Consider the following 18,002-nt stretch of genomic DNA (forward strand, 5'->3'; position numbering starts at 1 on the left):
TTTTTAGCTCTGAGTTCTCTTGTAAGCTGTTGCATTTAATATTTTCTAAAAAGTCTACTTCAACAGTCATTCGCACTGGTGCCTTCAGTTCTACAGGCTCTCCTTGAAAGTCAACTAGTCTGAATTGCATGTCTTTCAAATTATGAGGACTAATGCGAACCCATTTACCTAAATGAGTTGCTATGACAGGAACGTTTGGAATGAACATTGAATTTACTTCATAACAGAAAGACTTATATTCTACTGAACCTTTACTATTAACTCCTGAAATACCTGTGACATTAGCTATTTTTGACTCAATGTATAAACAATTGCCATAACATACGTATGGAACAGATTTCATCTCAATCGTTTTGTCAAAACTTTTCAAAGGAAATGTCATATGGTATGCTCCCAGAAGCAATTGAACTCTATGACTCATTCGTGTTATCTTAAACTCCTTCGCATAACTGAACTTCAAAACTCCTGCAATAAGTTTAACATTCATTAAGTTTTCTTCGTTCTCCTTGTTTATTGTAGTATTTATGAGCGCATTTAACACTCCAGCTAATGTTTCCATCTTATATTCTACATTATTGTGAAATCTTATTTCATGCTTCTTTCCATCTATTTCAAACTCCATGAAATCTGTTTCATCTGTTATGACAAAAGTTGCGATAGTATTGAAGTCAACAACTCTGAAAGCAAGCGCTTCATTCTGAAGACCTAAGTTTGTTTGTAGCTTTACTGTTCCGTATTCGTTTGGGTCAGTACTTTGCAAATAGAACAACATTTTATTCTCATTAAAATATGACTATTGCTGCATATGCGTATGAAACAAATGAAGCAAGAAGAGCACATGAACTAGTAAACGAAAACTCAACTTTAACCATTGAAGGCAATGATTTAGTCATTGACGATGGAAAAACTAAAAAAGTCATTGATTTCGATACTTTTAACACTTATGACCCATTCATTACAATAAGTAAAGTTCCTATCATAAATGATGGAACGGTGCAATATATAAATTCTACAGTAGATGCCTCATTAGTGAAAGTACTGAATGTTCTCATTGAATTGTTAAAGAGCTTTCGATTTGACGACAACATTAAATGCCTAAAGAATTTAGTCATGAATGAGAAACAAATTCTCGGCGTTGCTGGTAGCAGTAATGATGTACACCTTATGACATTAGAATATTATAACGAACATAAAGATGAACTGAAAGGAGAGAAGGGTGACACTGGACCACAAGGACCACAAGGAATACAAGGAATACAAGGAATACAAGGACCTCAAGGCGAAAACGGTTTGGATGGAAAGGATGGAAAGGATGGAAAAACTGCTAAATCATGGATATGGGACCTTATAAATACTGGTTTAACAGCTGCTTCATATGGAGTTCTTCAATACCAAATCGGAAAGATATGGGCAGTACTTGGTGAAGAAGCTTTAGATGATGTTAAAAATGCTTTGAACTTCATTTCAAATGGTTCGGATACTATTAAAACTTTATCTGGTTGGATGCAAGAAACAAGGAGTCAAATAGATACTGTAAGACGTATAGCAAACAATGCACGTACGGATTGGATACTTTACGAAAAGCACAAAATACACTAAAGGAAGCAAATGATATTCTTGGCTCATATATCAGACATGCATGAAGATTGGCTTAAAGGTATTGACAAATCTTTAAAAAATCACAGTCAGTCTATTGCTGACTACAAGAAAAGTATAGATTTTTTACATAGTGCTATGGACGTACATGATGGAAGCATAAGGAACTTACTTAATGCTAACAATAACTTACCAGGAACTATTAAAGCATTTATAAAGTCCTTTGTAAAACCCGGGCTCTAACATTTAGGTCTTTGAGAGCAAGAGCATTGAAGTCAAGAGATGCAGAAACTCCAACAGAACCTACAGAAGGAACTGAAACAACAGAAACTCCAGAAGAACCCAAAACCAACAGCTAAATAATATTGTTCGAATATTTTCTCAACAGGTACTCTCTTCCATTGCATACATTCAAGAAATACTTAAGAAAGCAGACTTGACTTTAGGAGATGATGAAAGTTCTGTATATCTTTCGTTCCAATTCCAAATAGCAAACTTTTGAGACAGATATGCTTAATGTATGACAACATCTCTGATTTCACAAGATATGACGACGACCATGACCCGAAACACGGTGAAGAAGAAGTTTTACAAACATCCATTAAGACAGGAAAGGTTTTAACTCAAAGTCTCATTATTGACACCAAAGATGGCGAAGTGGACGTTCTTCAAGAGCTGAAGAAAAATACTTCTTCGGGAGGTGGTGGTAGGCATGAACTTGAAATAAATGAGATAGAAGAGAAATTAGCCGAAAAAGCAGATAAAGAACATAAACACAATATCTCCGATATAAATGAACTTCAAGCTACATTAAATAGTAAAGCGGACAAAAATGAACTTGACGCAACGAACAAAGTTTTGAAATCTCATAAACACAATATCTCCGATATAAATGAACTTCAAACTTCTTTAGACAATAAAGCAGACAAAAACCATGTTCATTATATAAGTTCTGATGAACAGATTATAACGGACTATCATGGATATTTAACACAGGGTGAAAAAGTGAATACGAAAAATGTTAATGAAAGAAGATATAAATTCATTCGTGCTAAAGGTTATGACATACACTGTACTGTACAGTATGACACAGGTATAGCACCACAATCATTTGGTTATAACGCTGAAATTTATGCTTCATACTTCTTTGTTAACGGTGTATTAGTTGAACCAAGATTTACTTTGAGAGTTAAGTCAAAAATAACTTTTGAAGATGCTATTAAAAGTAAAGCTGACAAAACAGAACTTGACGCAACGAACAAAGTTTTGAAATCTCATAAACACAATATCTCCGATATAAATGAACTTCAAACTTCTTTAGACAGTAAAGCCGACAAAAATCATACACATAAATCCTTCACTACTGTTAGAGCAGACGACATAATATTGAACTATGATTTGGGTTCAAGTGCACCTTTAGAGAATCCGAGTACAAGCGTAAAAGATACTCTTAACAATTTAGATAAGAGTTGCAGGAATATCGAAGGTCATGCCAGAAACTTTGAAGCATATGAACTACCAGCAATGTTAGACAGTAAAGCCGACAAAACTTATGTGGATACAGAACTAACAAAGAAATTTTCGAAACCAGATACAATGACATTTACAACAGAAATTATAAATGGTGAACCAGCAACTCCATTTGAATTTGTTAGAGGTCTTCAACCAGATACTTTTGAATTTTTCTTGGATAATTCTATTGAACTAACATTACATTATAAAAGTGGAACAAATGCAACATTTCATCCGGGAGATACATTCCAAATGGTATTTAATGACATAAGTTCTTTAGAATATGTTTATAGAGTTATGAGCATATATGATTTAATATATCCTATAGGAGCTGTTTATACGTCTATGAATCCAATAAATCCAAACACTTTATTTGGTGGTAGATGGTATGAAATAGTTGACAGTTTTCCATTCTACACTAATACGCAGTCAATGAAGATGGGAGGTTCAAAGAAAATAGGTATTGAAAACCTTCCTTCACATATGCATAGGTTCAGTGGAAGAACATCTGTGGAAGGAAACCATTCACATTCAATAACAAAAAGAGGTTATATAAATCTTGCAGCGGGTTCGAATAGACAGGGAATGAATAGATATGATATCTCAGATGACCCCAAAGATGTTAGCACAGGTATTTTCTGTGGAACTGCAGGAAATCATACACATGTTGTAGCTGGTATTACAGACCCAGCAGGTAATGGAAAAGATTATATGCCTCCTTATATAACAATGCACGCTTGGATACGAGTTGGTTAAAATCTTTAACTTTACATAAATGAGCTTGAAAGAAGTATTCGAACAACATCCATGGAGGTCTTTTAAGAAATTCAATGAAGCTGCAAAGAGTTCGGGATTTACTAACAGAGCTGAAGTGAAAAGGTTCTTTGACAAAAATGTTGTACATCAAACAAAAATAAATCCTTACGACTACTTTTTACCAATTTACTCCAACACTCCTGACGCATACCAATTTGACACTCTCATTCAAAGCAGAAAAGGAGGACATAAACCATTCCTCATCTTCATTAATGTTAACACTCGCAAAGCTTTTGCGTATATAATGAGAAATAAAGGAACTCATGAAGTGTTAAGAGTTTTACAAAAGTTTGTAGCAGAACATAGCCCAAGTATTTTAACATCAGACCAAGACGGTGCATACCTCAGCAACGAAATCACAGAATTTCTCATTAAGCATAACATAACTCACTACACTACTGAAGACCATAACCATAACATACTCGGTATCATTAACCGCTTCATAAGGACTCTCAGAGATTTAAATCAAGAGCGAGACTTTACCGAAGAAACAATGAAACATTTCATCGAAGTTTACAATTCCTCAACACATTCTACAACAGGACATACACCAAATTCAATGACACAACAACAAGAAGAAAAGTATATACAAAAGAAACGAAGTCAAACACAAAATATCAGAAATTCAACACAATTTACTCTCATTCCTGGAACAAAAGTTCGTGTAGTTCTTGACGACAAACCGTTGACAAAGAAACGTTTAAGGTTAAGTCGAAATTATTATATCGTAGACTCTACGCAAGGTAATGGATATCTTATAAAAGCTGCTGACGACTCCATAGCATTTTACCCTCGTCATAAATTAGTCGAAAGTAGTAATGGCAAACTTGCTGAAACCATTGACGAAGCAAAGCGAGGAGTGGTTATTGAAATACTTGACTACAACATAAACGATGACACTTATAAAGTAAGATATGAAGGAGGCGTTGAAGATGTTATACCATCTAAGAACTTGAGAGAATCTAAACCAACTCATCTGGGACCATTAGAGCGGGAGTACTGGAAAGATAAAAACATGCCAGAAAGAATAAGAAAATTCTTCTAAACTTTTTCGTTGGATGTAAATCAGACATGAATGAGAACAGTCATGATATCATTAATGGTACCATTTATTTTAACATAAAGACGCAAACGGACTCTTTGAGTCCTGAGGTCTTTCAGACCGAAGCGGCGAGGACGAAGTCCATGACCAAAAATAATGTTTAGGGTAGATGGTTAGATCTAACCTCATTTCTACCCTCATTTCTACCCTCTTGAATTTTCATGAATTTTCCCGAAATAAAAAATAAAGTTAGTTTTATTTTATTTATTTTGTATTTTTTGTATGTAAAGACATGATTTCAGGGATTTTTTTGACGAAGTGTCAATCTTCACTTCGTCAAAAAATAACAGTTATCTAATGAAAAAGTGTCATTTTTTTGTATTTGACGAGAATGTCGGTAGATGGTTAGATCTAACCTCATTTCTACCCTCATTTCTACCCTCTTGAATTTGTCATGACTTCTTCGTAAATGTTTTGTCAAGACTTCTTCGTAATGAGTGTAAAGGACCCAAAAATAATGTTTAGGTGAAGAGGTTAGATCTACCCTCATTTTACCCTCATTTCTACCCTCTTGAATTTTCATGACTTCTTCGTAAATGTTTTGTCAAGACTTCTTCGTAATGAGTGTAAAGGACCCAAAAATATATTTTAGGGTAGATGGTTAGATCTAACCTCATTTCTACCCTCATTTCTACCCTCATTTCTACCCTCTTGAATTTTCATGAATTTTCCCGAAATAAAAAATAAAGTTAGTTTTATTTTTTTATTTTTTTTATTTTGTATAAAAGATATGATTTCAACAATCGGCACAACAACAATTCAAACAACAGCACCAAACTCGTTAGTCATGAATCCAACATCTATGTTAGTAGAGATGAAAAGCTTCATTCCTTCTTCATATACTTTTGAAACAGAAATCCAGAAGATAAAGCAAGAACTTTTAACAAGTAATTTAGACTGTACCGCACAGGATGAAGAAAATGAACAGTATCTTTACGACATGCAGGACCTCATCGACCATTTACCCAAATTGCCTGAAATCCAACAACAAAAGCTCACTATTCCTGAATTCGATGAAATAGAAGTGAAACCAACTGACTCAGTAGAAATAAAGAAGTTCATACGAAAGGTAAACTATGAGTTTCTAGGATATCATTGCAACCATAAGGTTATGGACAAAGATTGCGACATGGTATATAAGAACATCTCTGACATATATAAATCTGAAGAATTTAAGACCTACGACAACTTTGTTTCGTTAGTTGCTGAATGTGTATGGCAGATAAGAGATAAAGATAGAAGAGGTAAAATATGGAACGAACAAATAAAACCAGCAACTTTTGAATTTAAGAAAACCATTGACGCTATAGTTGTACTTGCAGGACAAATTTCAATGTATAACGCAAAAATGAACCCGCAATGTTCTAAATGTAAAGCAGCAATGAGGAGATATAACTACTCCGTCAAAGAGATAGAACGTATGAGAAACGACTATGCAGACTTAAAGAAAGAAGCAGAAAAACCAGCAGAAGATAAAATGGACATGTTAGCATTTCTGAACAAAAACTATCCAACTGCTGACGATTTCCTATTATCTGATTATAGATCCGTATTTTTCCCAAGTGAGCGGGGTATCTCCAATCCCAGCCCTATCGTCCTCCCAGTGTCAGTTTTCAATATAAAATCCAAATTTTTTTTGAAAATAAAAATTTCGAGAAATTTTTCTAATTTTTTTTCTTTGATTTCAATAATTCAAAATAAATTTGGGAGTAAAAAGACACTATTTAATGAAATTCATATGAGTGAATGTGGATAAATACTCTCAAAACATACAATTTATCTATTTTTTCTTTATATTATCAACTAATTAGTGATAATTTTTTTTGAATCAGATTTTTTTTCATTAAAAACATAATATATAACACAACAATGATGCACACATACGTATCTACACATCAAAATATAAAGCTTGTTTTGGTCTGGGCATCCCAACCCAAAATTCTTAAAAAATTGAATAAAATTGAATACTTGGGGCTGGGATACCCATCCCAAAACCGAATTGAATTTTTTGAATTAAAGAATAATTTATGTATTTATAATATACATGTGATGTCTATAAAAAATACTAAATTCTAAAAAAATTCAATTTATTCAAAACGTATACTAAGTGATCACTTCATTAGTAGGATCAGCAATCCTACTAAATGGTGAGAACGCCACTAACTCAAAAGGGAGTCCTTGGAGCTCTTGATCTCTTGTCAGTAGAGTTCATAATGAGGCATGGCATCTACTGATTAGAGATCAGAGCAATCCTACCTTACCTTCAGGAGCTACAAAGCTCCTAATCGTTACGAGAGGGAGCCTTGGAGCTCCTGAAGCTCATCAGCAGAGGCTATTTACCATTTGGGCCTCTTCTGATGAAAGATGCGAAACACGTCTACGAACCAGGAGCTTCAAAACTTCTAATCCTTACTAAAGGGAGCTTTGGAGCTCCTGAGTCTCCATCAACAGAGTCCCAGATGGTAAATGTCCTTTGCTGATGAAAGATGCGAAACACATCTACGAACCAGGAGCTCCAAAGCTCCTAATCCTTACGAAAGGGAGCTTTGGAGCTCCTGAAACTCCTTTTACTATAAAATAGGACAGTTTTCTTCTGAGGTTCTCATCAAATCTAAGACTTCAGAAGAAAGCTGTCCTATCAATGTATACTTACACTCTCATGGACTACAAGTGTACAATTTTAAGGCAGAGATTATCCGAGGCCTCTCATCAAATGAGGACTCGGATAATCTCTACCTTAAGTAGTCAAATAACTTTTCTCACTATTTAGGAACAAAAGAACAAGAGTTGGAGTACTTTAAGCAAGATTCTTCCGAAATCTCTCATCGAATGAGAGACTTCGGAAGGACCTTGCCAAATCCTTGAACGCCAATATCCTTGGAACTGAGCTAGAACCAGGGAGAAGTAGCATACTACTGAGCACGATGGTAATCTCGGAAATGCTTATATCGCCCCAAGCACAATATTTAAGAAGTCTAACTCATATATACAAGAAGTCAGGCTGAATAGATATTGTGCATATGGTTTGCAGAACTCTCATGATATTTAAAATTCATGTTATCCCAAAAAGGTGACACTTTGGGTGTATCGTCCATCCCAGGGATGCAAAAATCACATCACCTTGGATCTATAATCTGATGTCAAGAAGAAATATAAAGAAACCTTCGGCATTGTTAAAACATTCGATGTACTAAAAGAAGAAATAGAGGCTACAAAACTGTTTAGAGTCTCACGAATTCATAACGTTTACCATGTAAAACGCTTATAAAATAACTGGGGTAGAAATGAGGTTAGAAATGAGGTTAGATCTAACCATCTACCCTAAAATATATTTTTATTGAATTCAGCACAAAATTCTGAGTAAAATAATTTTTAGGGCACGTGTCAAACCGTTGAGTTTTCACAAAATTCCAAAAATAACGTTTACCATGTAAAACGTTTATAAAATAACTGGGTAGAAAAGAGGTAGAAATGAGGTTAGATCTAACCATCTACCCTAAAATATATTTTTATTGAATTCAGCAACAAAAATCGTGAATTTCCTTAAGACAGAAAAAATAAAGTTAGTTTTATTTTTATTTATTTTTTTATTTTGTATGTAAAGACATATATGTCAAACATTGAGTTTGAAACAGTTAGAAAGATAGACAATGACACCAAATTGGTTAGAATAGGTGATTTAAACGTAAGATACTCAAAGAAATACAACAAATATTCTTTGTCAGACATTATATCTCCATCTGGAAAGAAAACACACGACTGGTTAGAAATGCTTCAACTCAGAAAATTTTGACAAAAATCCTGAGCTTATGATATCAGTAAGATTCTATGGAACTACAGCATATCTCATCGACAAAAGTCTTATACCAATAGTTTTGTTATGGATTGACCCAGTTGTTGGATATAACTTCATAACTTATGGTTCATTCGATACGGAACGTTGCAGTGAAGGCTTACTTTACATCGTTCAGAAACCGAAGGACTTCAACACAAAAAGATATAAGATAGGAAGAACATATATATAACTCTAAGATATGACAGTACAGTCAATAGAGTCAAGGTTGTGTTCGTTAATGATATGAGAGCCGCAGAAACAGAACTACTCGAAAAGTTTGAGAAAATGTATGGTGCTCCCATAAAAGGTAAAGAAACGTTTGAAGTAGATGAGATAGATAAAGCTATAAAATTATTTGACGAAGTTGCTGAAAAATACATGTAAAGCGTTTATTTTTGGTCTTTTGTGAAAGATAGAAAAAATAACGCTAATTTTATTTTTATTTATTTTTTTATTTTGTATGTAAAGACAGATATGTCAACAACAGAGAACACAACAACTGCTATCGTTCATGAAGCCATAAATGAAGAATACATACATACAGTATAACAAACAATTGAGACTCATTCGTTCAGTCAAAGATGACATGTACCAAATGCAAAGTATAATGAATGCTCTTAGTTCTACAAAGCAAGCATATCATTGGTTTGAAAACCAACAGGCAAAAGAACTTTTAGAAGAATTTCCTCATATGATTGCTTCCCTCGGAAAACCGAGGGAAGAGATTCCATTCGAAAACCGTGAAAAATTGCCAAACGGTTTGAGAGGATATTATGTTCATAGACTTTTAGTAAATGCAGTTGCAATGTGGGCTTCACCACGTTATGCTTGGAATATTTACAAACTTCTTGACGAACTTCACAGACAAGAACGTGGAGAGCTGGAAAAGAAACTTCAAGCAAAAGATGAAGTCATTGAATCCAAAGACAAAAGCATACAGAAAAGAATACCGCGTTCAGTACCAAAAGGAAAGGAAAAGAGTTATAAGTATATGATATATACTGAAGAGTTGGAGAAAGAAGAAGACAGAGATATGGTTATGTTGCATTTAGTCAGAAGAAACAACAAAAGCTTTTATGACCTTGCTAAGATTTACAAATCTGACAGAAACTGGTTCTATCGTGAAAACTTACCGATTTCAATGACACCGAATGAGCAAATAAAGGAAATTGTCAAAAGTACTCTTCCTCAAACACACTATGACATCAAAGGTTGCACAATACTTACATTCAAAGAAGACTTACCATTACTGAAGGAAAAAATAACAGAATATTTCGATAACTTCAAAGAGGAAGAATAAAAAAATCTAAGCTAATTTTATTTTTTTTATAAAATTTTATCTCATATGAAAGAACATGAATTTAGAATATTCGGAACTCATGACAGAAGAAGAGAACGAACAACATGTAAAAGATTATGCAAAATTTCTGAAGACATACAAAGCATTTAAACAATATCTAAATGCTTCTAAAGATTATGCAAAATTTCTGAAGGTATATAAAGCTTATGAAAAAGCGTATGAAAAGTTTATACATTGGGGAATTGTTGTAAAATATCGATATGAAGACTAACCAAAAATATATTTTTGCTTAAATAGCTTCAGGGTCAATTTCTTCAACCATTTCACTCCTTCGTCAATGTCAATTGAAGCTTCTTCAACCTTTGGTAAGAATTTCTGTATAACATCTTTGTTCGTTATTGTCTTCAGAGATGAAGGATAATATTTCACATTTGTTTCACCCTTCTTATATTCTTTCTGTTCGGAAAGATTCATAGCAATACTGAAGAAGTCAATGTTAGAGTTCTTTATAACAGTATAATGAGTATCTTTGACATTCACGAAGATACTCTTTTGTTTCAAAACTACTGCTAACTCTTGTGAAGTATAACGTTTGCGGTCAATGACAATAGCTAATGGTCTGACATACTGACCAAACTTAGATTCTTTCACAAACTTCTTGTTAAAGATAACATTAACGTTTGAAGCACCATTGAACTCATTCTTGATGGCAGTAGCGAGAGCATTGTATGAAAAGAACTTGCAATCTTGCATGTGTTTCATTAAAATAAAAATATTAAATTATTTTGAAAAATAACTTAAAAAATGTAATCTAATTTTTTCAAAAAAATATTTTTTTATTTCCTACTAAAGATGTATCGGAAGTTGTCTAAGTTAGAACACTCGGAAATAAAACAACTTCTTACAGAAGCTAATATAGAAGTAGCAAAGCATTACGCAACAAACAAAAAAGCACTCGCTGACTTCATTAAAGACTATAATGGTGCAATAAGTTATGATAGAATTCATGAGTTCATAAAGCCGCAACGCGGCGAGGACGAAGTCCATGCAATAGCATTTCCTTTAAATGACGTTGCTATTGACTTATATCATAGACGTTCAGTACCTCATGAAGTAAGAAGAGAAATGTTTGACATAACAAATGCAAACGTTGGTGAAACAAGAAGAAGAGACGACACACTGAAACAACAGAGAAGAGAGATGTTTAAAAGTGCTATAGAACAAGTTCGCAAAGCTAACGATGTCATTCGTTCCATTGACGACAAACCAAAAGAAGGTGAGAGATGGTTAAAGAAAGATGAAGAGAATAGGAAGAGAAATGTGAAGTCAGGCAATAGACTCATTGACTTTAACATCGAAGCTTTAGATGAACCAAACAGAGACTACTTACACAAACATTTCGGTAAGGTTTTCATGAGACTCTTAGAGAAAATTAAAATAAACTCACAACAAAGATGGATGGTATGTTATAAACTTGGTGGAAAGTATGAATGTTCTACGTTAAACCTCAATAATATTGGAACATTACTACATCAGCTCTTGAAGGAGAACTTTATATCAGAGATAGAAGCAAATGCTGCAGGTATTGTTGAAATGCACTATGACTTCTTCTTGACAAACATAAAGAATCTTACCGAAATAAAGATGTATGATTTAACAGAATATGAAGGCTTAACGATGTCAGATGTAAAGAAAGGCAAACCAAAAAAGAGACCATATAGAGATGAAAGCACACTGACAAATGACCAGAAAGCCATTTTGGAAGCTCTTAAGCAAACAGGAAACCCAGCACTTATAGAAAGCTTTTGGAAAGATAATGGTGAAAAGAAGTTTTATAAGAAGAGAAGCGGTCAGTTCTGGAAGTATCTTTGCACATTACCTATAAATCTTGAGCGCTACCAAATCTTCAATGAATTGAACAAAAGAACTGCAGCACTTATGACAGAAGACAATTGTTTCGTTTATGCTTGCATTCAGGCTGGAGTAAATGAAGAAACTATTGACCACATGAGAGAAGTCATTCGTGTTAGAGACTTTCCTCAAAGTAAAGTACAAGAAATTTCTGACGCAACAGGTATAGCATTTAATGTTACCATTGGTTATTTCAATGACTCAAGACATAATGAAATAAAGAGATACATACCAAAAGAATGTGAAACTGTTAGAACTATTGACTTACTTCTTGTTGAAGACCACTACATGCTAAACGAAAGATTACCAATGACAACATATTTCATTCACAACTATATAGAAATTCTCAAAGCTTGTGGTGGAATGAACATTGAGAAACAAATGAAGATTTATACAAAGAGAGAAGATAAATATGTAGTTCGTTATGATAGAACAACACCGTTATGGGATGTTATGAAAACATTGTGGGAGTGCAAATATTTGAACCTATTTCTTATGGAGAACTTTTCACATATACTACTGACTTATATAAACAGAACCTTGCACCATTTAAAGATTTGACATATGCTCCAAAGTATTGTGTACAACTGAAGAAGAAAGCAGAGTCAAAAGAAGTAAATAAAGCTAAATGTAAGTTCATTCCTGAGCACGTTTTCTTTGCTGACTTTGAGTGCAGTACTGATGGCTTTCATAAAGCTTTTAACATATGTTACGACAGTGAAGATGGTTCAGTGAGTGAAAGCATATGGGGTCAGAACTGTGCAACAGAATTTTTGGAACGACTCCCTGACAAGAGTTTAATATATTTTCACAACCTCAGTTATGACATAAACTTCATCTTAAGACACATGACAGAAGTGAAAGGAACTCCCATCATTAAAGGTTCACGAACAATGCAAATAACTGGTTTATATAAAGGACGGGCAATTATTATAAAAGACTCTTACAGTGTTATAAATAAGAAGCTTAAACTATTTCCTGCTATGTTTAACTTACAAACAGGACCGAAAGAAGTATTTCCATATAACTACTACAGCAGTTTTGTTAGCAAATGACAACAGAACTGGTGTCATTTCTGAAGCATGTAAGTTTATCCGGGATGCAGATACATTTATGAAAAACATAGATTCCATCAAAGGTTGCAGAATAGATGAGAACCACTTCGACTTAGAAAAATATAGCACGTTTTACTGCAAACAAGATGTAAGAATTTTAAGAGAAGGTTTTGTAAAGTTCCGCAATGACTTATTGAAAGAGTTTGATTTAAACGTTTATGACTACGTTAGTATTTGTTCAATTGCTAACAAATTGTTTGAGAACAGAGTATACTTCCCGAATGGAAATCTTTATGACCTCTCAAATAAACCAAGAGAATTTATTTCGAGATGCATTCAAGGTGGAAGATGTATGTTGTCAGATAACATGAAACAAAAGAGCAAAAAGAAACTCATTGCTGACTTCGACACTGTTTCATTATATCCTTCAGCTATAGCAAGACTTTATACTTTAGAAGGTATTCCAAAAGTATTGAAGGAAGAAATGTTAAACACAGAGTATCTCATGAGACATTTATTCGATGATGACCAAAAGGAACCCATTGGTGAAAAGTTTATGTCTGGCTTCTTTGTTCTCATTAAGATAACAGAGATTGGTATACCCAGACACTTTCATTTAATAGTTTGCGACCCTGAACTAAATCCAGAACTTAACGTTCCAAGAAGTTCAAACACTTGCTGTCTCATGTATGTTGACCATATAACATTACAAGACCTCATAAAATATCAAGGTGTCAAATGTGAAGTGTTGCAAGGATACTATTACGATGGAAACAGAGATATGAGAATAAGAGATGAAGTAAAGAAGTTGTTTGAGTTAAGGTTAAAGTATAAGAAAGAAGAAAACCCCTTACAAGAAATTATAAAACTCATTCTGAACAGCATTTATGGCAAAACTATTCTATCTCCTATTGAGTCAAAAATAACCATAGTAGATGACAAAGATGCTATAAGATATGCTATAAGAAATTACAACCATATAGTGAAGTTCGAAGGTTTGGATGGTTCAGATAAAACTATTTTCAAGCTAACGAAAAGCATTTGCAGACACTTTAACTTCTGTCCACTTGGTGTTAATATTCTGTCTATGTCAAAACGTATTATGAATGAAGTATTCTGTACTGCAGAGGACATGGGTCTTCAAATATTTTACCAGGATACCGACAGTATGCACTTATATAATGAAGACATCCCAAAGCTTGCAGCAGAGTTTAAGAAGAGATACGGTAGAGAACTTATAGGAAAGAACCTTGGTCAATTTCATAGCGACTTTGCAGAAATAACACCTGGAAAACAAAGTTTAGCTTATAAAAGTATTTTCTGTGGAAAGAAGACCTACATAGACTTACTCACGAATGATTTAAATGAAGTTGCATTTCACTGCAGAATGAAAGGCGTGAAGCAAGATGTTATTGCTTTAACCGCTAATGAAATGTTTCCTGAAGCTATACAATGCTATTACAATGAAGATAAGAACATTCACATACCTGTTGGAACATATGACAAAGACTCTGAGTTCAGTTTAATGAAACTTTACAAAGCACTTTATGATGGTCAAGAGATTGCATTCGACTTATGTAAGTCATGTCAACCTTGCTTTGCTGAAAAGTTCAACTTTTCAATAACGACTAAAACAAGCTTTATTCGTAAGTTGAAGTTCTGAGGTCATTTATTTTTGTCAGCAATGAGGTCATTTGTGATAAAAATAAGCCGCTAGCGGCATGGGCGAAGCCTATGTGGTCATTTACAATACAGCTATTGTAGAGTTTAACAATTGTGCTTCAATGTATAAACAATCTTTCCCATCTGGAGGTAAGAACACTGGGCACTTATGGTCATGAGTGGAGAACATGTCTATCCAAAACTCACGATTGAAGCCAGTAAGCTTTATAATACTTAGGATTTGACAGTGGTGAAGTTCTTGTATGACCAATGAACTCATTTTCAACTCCCTTACTTAAGTTTGAATATAATATAGCTTGCTTTCTATCCCAAATGCCAGGTGTTACAATCTTTGAAAATTCATTTTTCCTCGGAAGTATTGCATCATAATTGAAAACATTCTTGAAGTCTTCATTGGGTTCAGAGATTTGAAACCTTATACGTAATGGATTTTCTTTCTTTTTAGCGACTTCATTGAATGGTGAATATATAACAAACTGACAGTCATGAGTTCCATCTTCATTTTCATTAAATTCATAATGAAAGTCTATAAGTTGTGGCTGACTACCTTCTTCTTTCAGTTGTGCAAGAAACTCACGTAAAGGCTGTAAAGTTTGTACTTCAATATTGAACTTTTTCTCGAACATCTCATTAAATGAAATCATACATTGCAACAATGTTGTATCGTCTTTAAAGTATTTGTATATGTGAATGTTTTGGGCGCTTAAAGACTGTTCGTCATTTTCTATCTCGACTTGAAGTATAAAGTCAACCTTTCTGAAAGCACGTGTTATATACATAGATGTTATGCCAATGTACTTCTCTTCATTTATGTTCACAATCCAGTCTGTTGGAAACTTAAACGTTACTCTGTTCCCCTTTATTTTGACGTCAGGGTTTTCACTACTGAACGCAACAGATAAAGGTATTTGTCTATACATTTAGTTTGGATAAAAATAAACCATTTACTCTTTCTTTGCTTCAGCTTCCTTTGCTTTTTGTTCTTCCTTTGCTTTTGCTTCTTCTCTAGCTTTTTTCGCCAGCAAACGTGGGTTCTTCTGTCTTCCAGCAGCTAATGCAGCTAGTTGTTTTTCACTAAGTTTTCTCTTTGGTCTCTCTGGCTTTTGTTCTTGTTTTTGTTCCTTCAGTTCGGATAAAATTTGCTCACGAATTTCTTTCTTCAATGCTTCAACATCTATGACCCCTTGGGTCTTGTCCGTAGGGCTTGTCTGAGTCATTTGACTGCAGATAAAAAACAAAATTAAAACTTTAACCGATGTAAAATGAGCTTGTCAAAATCAGAGCGAGAGTCTATTATATTAAATGACGCAAGAGGAATACAACATCCTTTCTATTATGTAAGTCAGAGTAAAGATGGTAAAATATACGTAAGAAAAAGAAAGGTTCCATTAGCGAATGCAGAGAGCGACAACATTAAGGTGCATGGCAAGGGTGAAGTCCACGAAGCCCATATAAAACCTTCTGTTCAAACTGAAAAGTCAATAGAACCAGAAGAAAAGAAGCCAGATGTACTTTCAATAACGAACCAAGAGCTTATTGCAAAGTTCGTGAATTTCATTGAAAAACAAACCGAGTCAAAGAATCCTGACCCGCCAGTGAAAGAAGTTGAGACAAAAGAGAATGTACAGTTCATTGAAAATGTCAAGAAACAACTTCCACCACGAATGCCAAGAAGAAGAGTGAGAATAATGAAGTAAATAGATATTTTTATCCGAAGTAAATACATGCAGAACGAACAGTTAAACGAATTTACTCCAGCAGAGCATATTCATCAGATTCGCTCATATTTCGATATCATAGACAATGCAGTTCAAATTGGTGACACTAATAGAAAATATTCTGACGCAAAGATTCCATCACAACCTGGAACTGCTAAAGATAACACATGGGTAACATTCAATCTCTCACCTCCTGGTGAAAATATGTTGGACCTTTACAATACATTCATTACGTATAAAATGGAAGGTCAATTTATTGTAGATAAAGAAATTGGTTCAGGTTCCAATAAAACAAACCCACCAGGATTTTGGATTGGTTTCGATGACGCTTTCTATGCAGTTGCTGGATATCAAATCCTTGCAAATGGTCGTATCGTATATTCTCAAGACAACGCAAGAGAAGAAGCATATATAACTTCAAACTCACAAACTACCGAACAAATAAAGAAAGTAGATGTTTTCTCAAAGACTCGACATGAAGATGTATGGAGTCATTCGGGAACATGCAGAACAGGACAAATTGTTAGTGGTCCAATTACAGCAGGAAAATCATTTGATTTTAAGCTTCGTTTAAGAATTCCTGTTAGAAGATTCCTTCCATTAGAAGCTATTCGATTTATTCCAGCTTTTGCAGGAAACATTCAGCTTAAAGTAAAGTTCAGTAGCGACGCCTTACAATGCACATCTATATCTGTAAATGATATCATTGCTTTCAATCCAACTCTTAAAGTTGCATTTGCTTCAGATTCAAATCCACCGACAAATAAATTTGTTCCATGGAATGAACCATTCACTATGATAACGAAGGCAGTAGAAGCTAGTGGAACAGTTACTATTACAACTGTAACCCAGCAACTATTTCGAACAAAGATGGATTTTAATGAATGTTTCATTCATCCAAAGTCATTCTCTTTAGACCCTAACATTTATACAGAACTTGTAGAACATTATACAAACGAGGCTTTATGTTTTCCTGTTAAAGTTATGGATTGGATTCCTATGGACGGTTCATTCTCAAAGAATACAGATAGTTCAAGTGCAACATTTACAGCAGCTTATACGCCTATTAATGTTAAAAGTATTTGGGCACTATTTAGAAAGAAAGACAACTATTATGTTAATTTTGAGAACCCTAAGTTTAAATATCTTCAGCTTTCCATGGGAGCTTATGGAAATATGCCTGCAGAACCTGAAAAATCATATGGACCTGTATATTTATGAAATGGTTGCGAACGCCTGCAATACAAACAATGATATGATAGGATTTAATGAAGATGTTATGAGGTCATTGTGTGGATGATGGTAGTGTGGAACATAAATGGGATAGCTATGACAACACACATTTCTTATGTGGTTTTCCAACAGAAGTGGACTTTTGCTTCCAGCAAGGTCAAACATCTACTGCTCCAATAACATACAAATTGTCTGTTAAAGGACCTATTGAACTAGCAACTGAAAATTACCAAAGCCACTT

The 18,002-nt window shown here is 34.1% G+C and overlaps 6 protein-coding genes across 6 annotated transcripts, besides 2 other annotated features; 5 read left to right on the forward strand and 1 right to left on the reverse strand.

Annotated features, from left to right (window-relative positions):
- Nucleotides 1–17,743: part of a mobile genetic element that runs on past the window's edge.
- TVAGG3_0724620 (ATP binding) lies at nt 3,454–3,864 on the forward strand (the record flags this gene model as incomplete). Its single annotated transcript, XM_051244265.1, has 1 exon — nt 3,454–3,864. One exon carries the CDS (start codon nt 3,454–3,456, stop codon nt 3,862–3,864), a length of 411 nt encoding a protein of 136 aa, XP_051090852.1.
- On the forward strand, nt 4,418–4,969 carry TVAGG3_0724630 (integrase core domain containing protein family; the record flags this gene model as incomplete). The annotated part of the gene is made up of 1 exon (XM_051244266.1): nt 4,418–4,969. The coding sequence occupies one exon, from the start codon at nt 4,418–4,420 to the stop codon at nt 4,967–4,969; it is 552 nt and encodes a 183-aa protein (XP_051090853.1).
- Nucleotides 6,567–8,158: a mobile genetic element.
- TVAGG3_0724650 (uncharacterized protein) lies at nt 9,742–10,161 on the forward strand (the record flags this gene model as incomplete). The annotated part of the gene is made up of 1 exon (XM_051244267.1): nt 9,742–10,161. The coding sequence occupies one exon, from the start codon at nt 9,742–9,744 to the stop codon at nt 10,159–10,161; it is 420 nt and encodes a 139-aa protein (XP_051090854.1).
- TVAGG3_0724660 (organellar and viral DNA polymerase type B) lies at nt 11,287–12,257 on the forward strand (the record flags this gene model as incomplete). Its single annotated transcript, XM_051244268.1, has 1 exon — nt 11,287–12,257. A coding segment is annotated over one exon (971 nt), but the record flags the coding sequence as incomplete, so codon positions are not given.
- On the reverse strand, nt 15,755–16,027 carry TVAGG3_0724670 (uncharacterized protein; the record flags this gene model as incomplete). The annotated part of the gene is made up of 1 exon (XM_051244269.1): nt 15,755–16,027. One exon carries the CDS (start codon nt 16,025–16,027, stop codon nt 15,755–15,757), a length of 273 nt encoding a protein of 90 aa, XP_051090856.1.
- TVAGG3_0724680 (uncharacterized protein) lies at nt 16,073–16,507 on the forward strand (the record flags this gene model as incomplete). The annotated part of the gene is made up of 1 exon (XM_051244270.1): nt 16,073–16,507. The coding sequence occupies one exon, from the start codon at nt 16,073–16,075 to the stop codon at nt 16,505–16,507; it is 435 nt and encodes a 144-aa protein (XP_051090857.1).
- Nucleotides 17,744–18,002: the final 259 nt, after the last annotated feature.

The sequence above is a fragment of the Trichomonas vaginalis genome, chromosome III (genome assembly GCF_026262505.1).
Source record: "Trichomonas vaginalis G3 chromosome III, whole genome shotgun sequence".
NCBI classification, from domain to species: Eukaryota; Parabasalia; order Trichomonadida; family Trichomonadidae; genus Trichomonas; species Trichomonas vaginalis.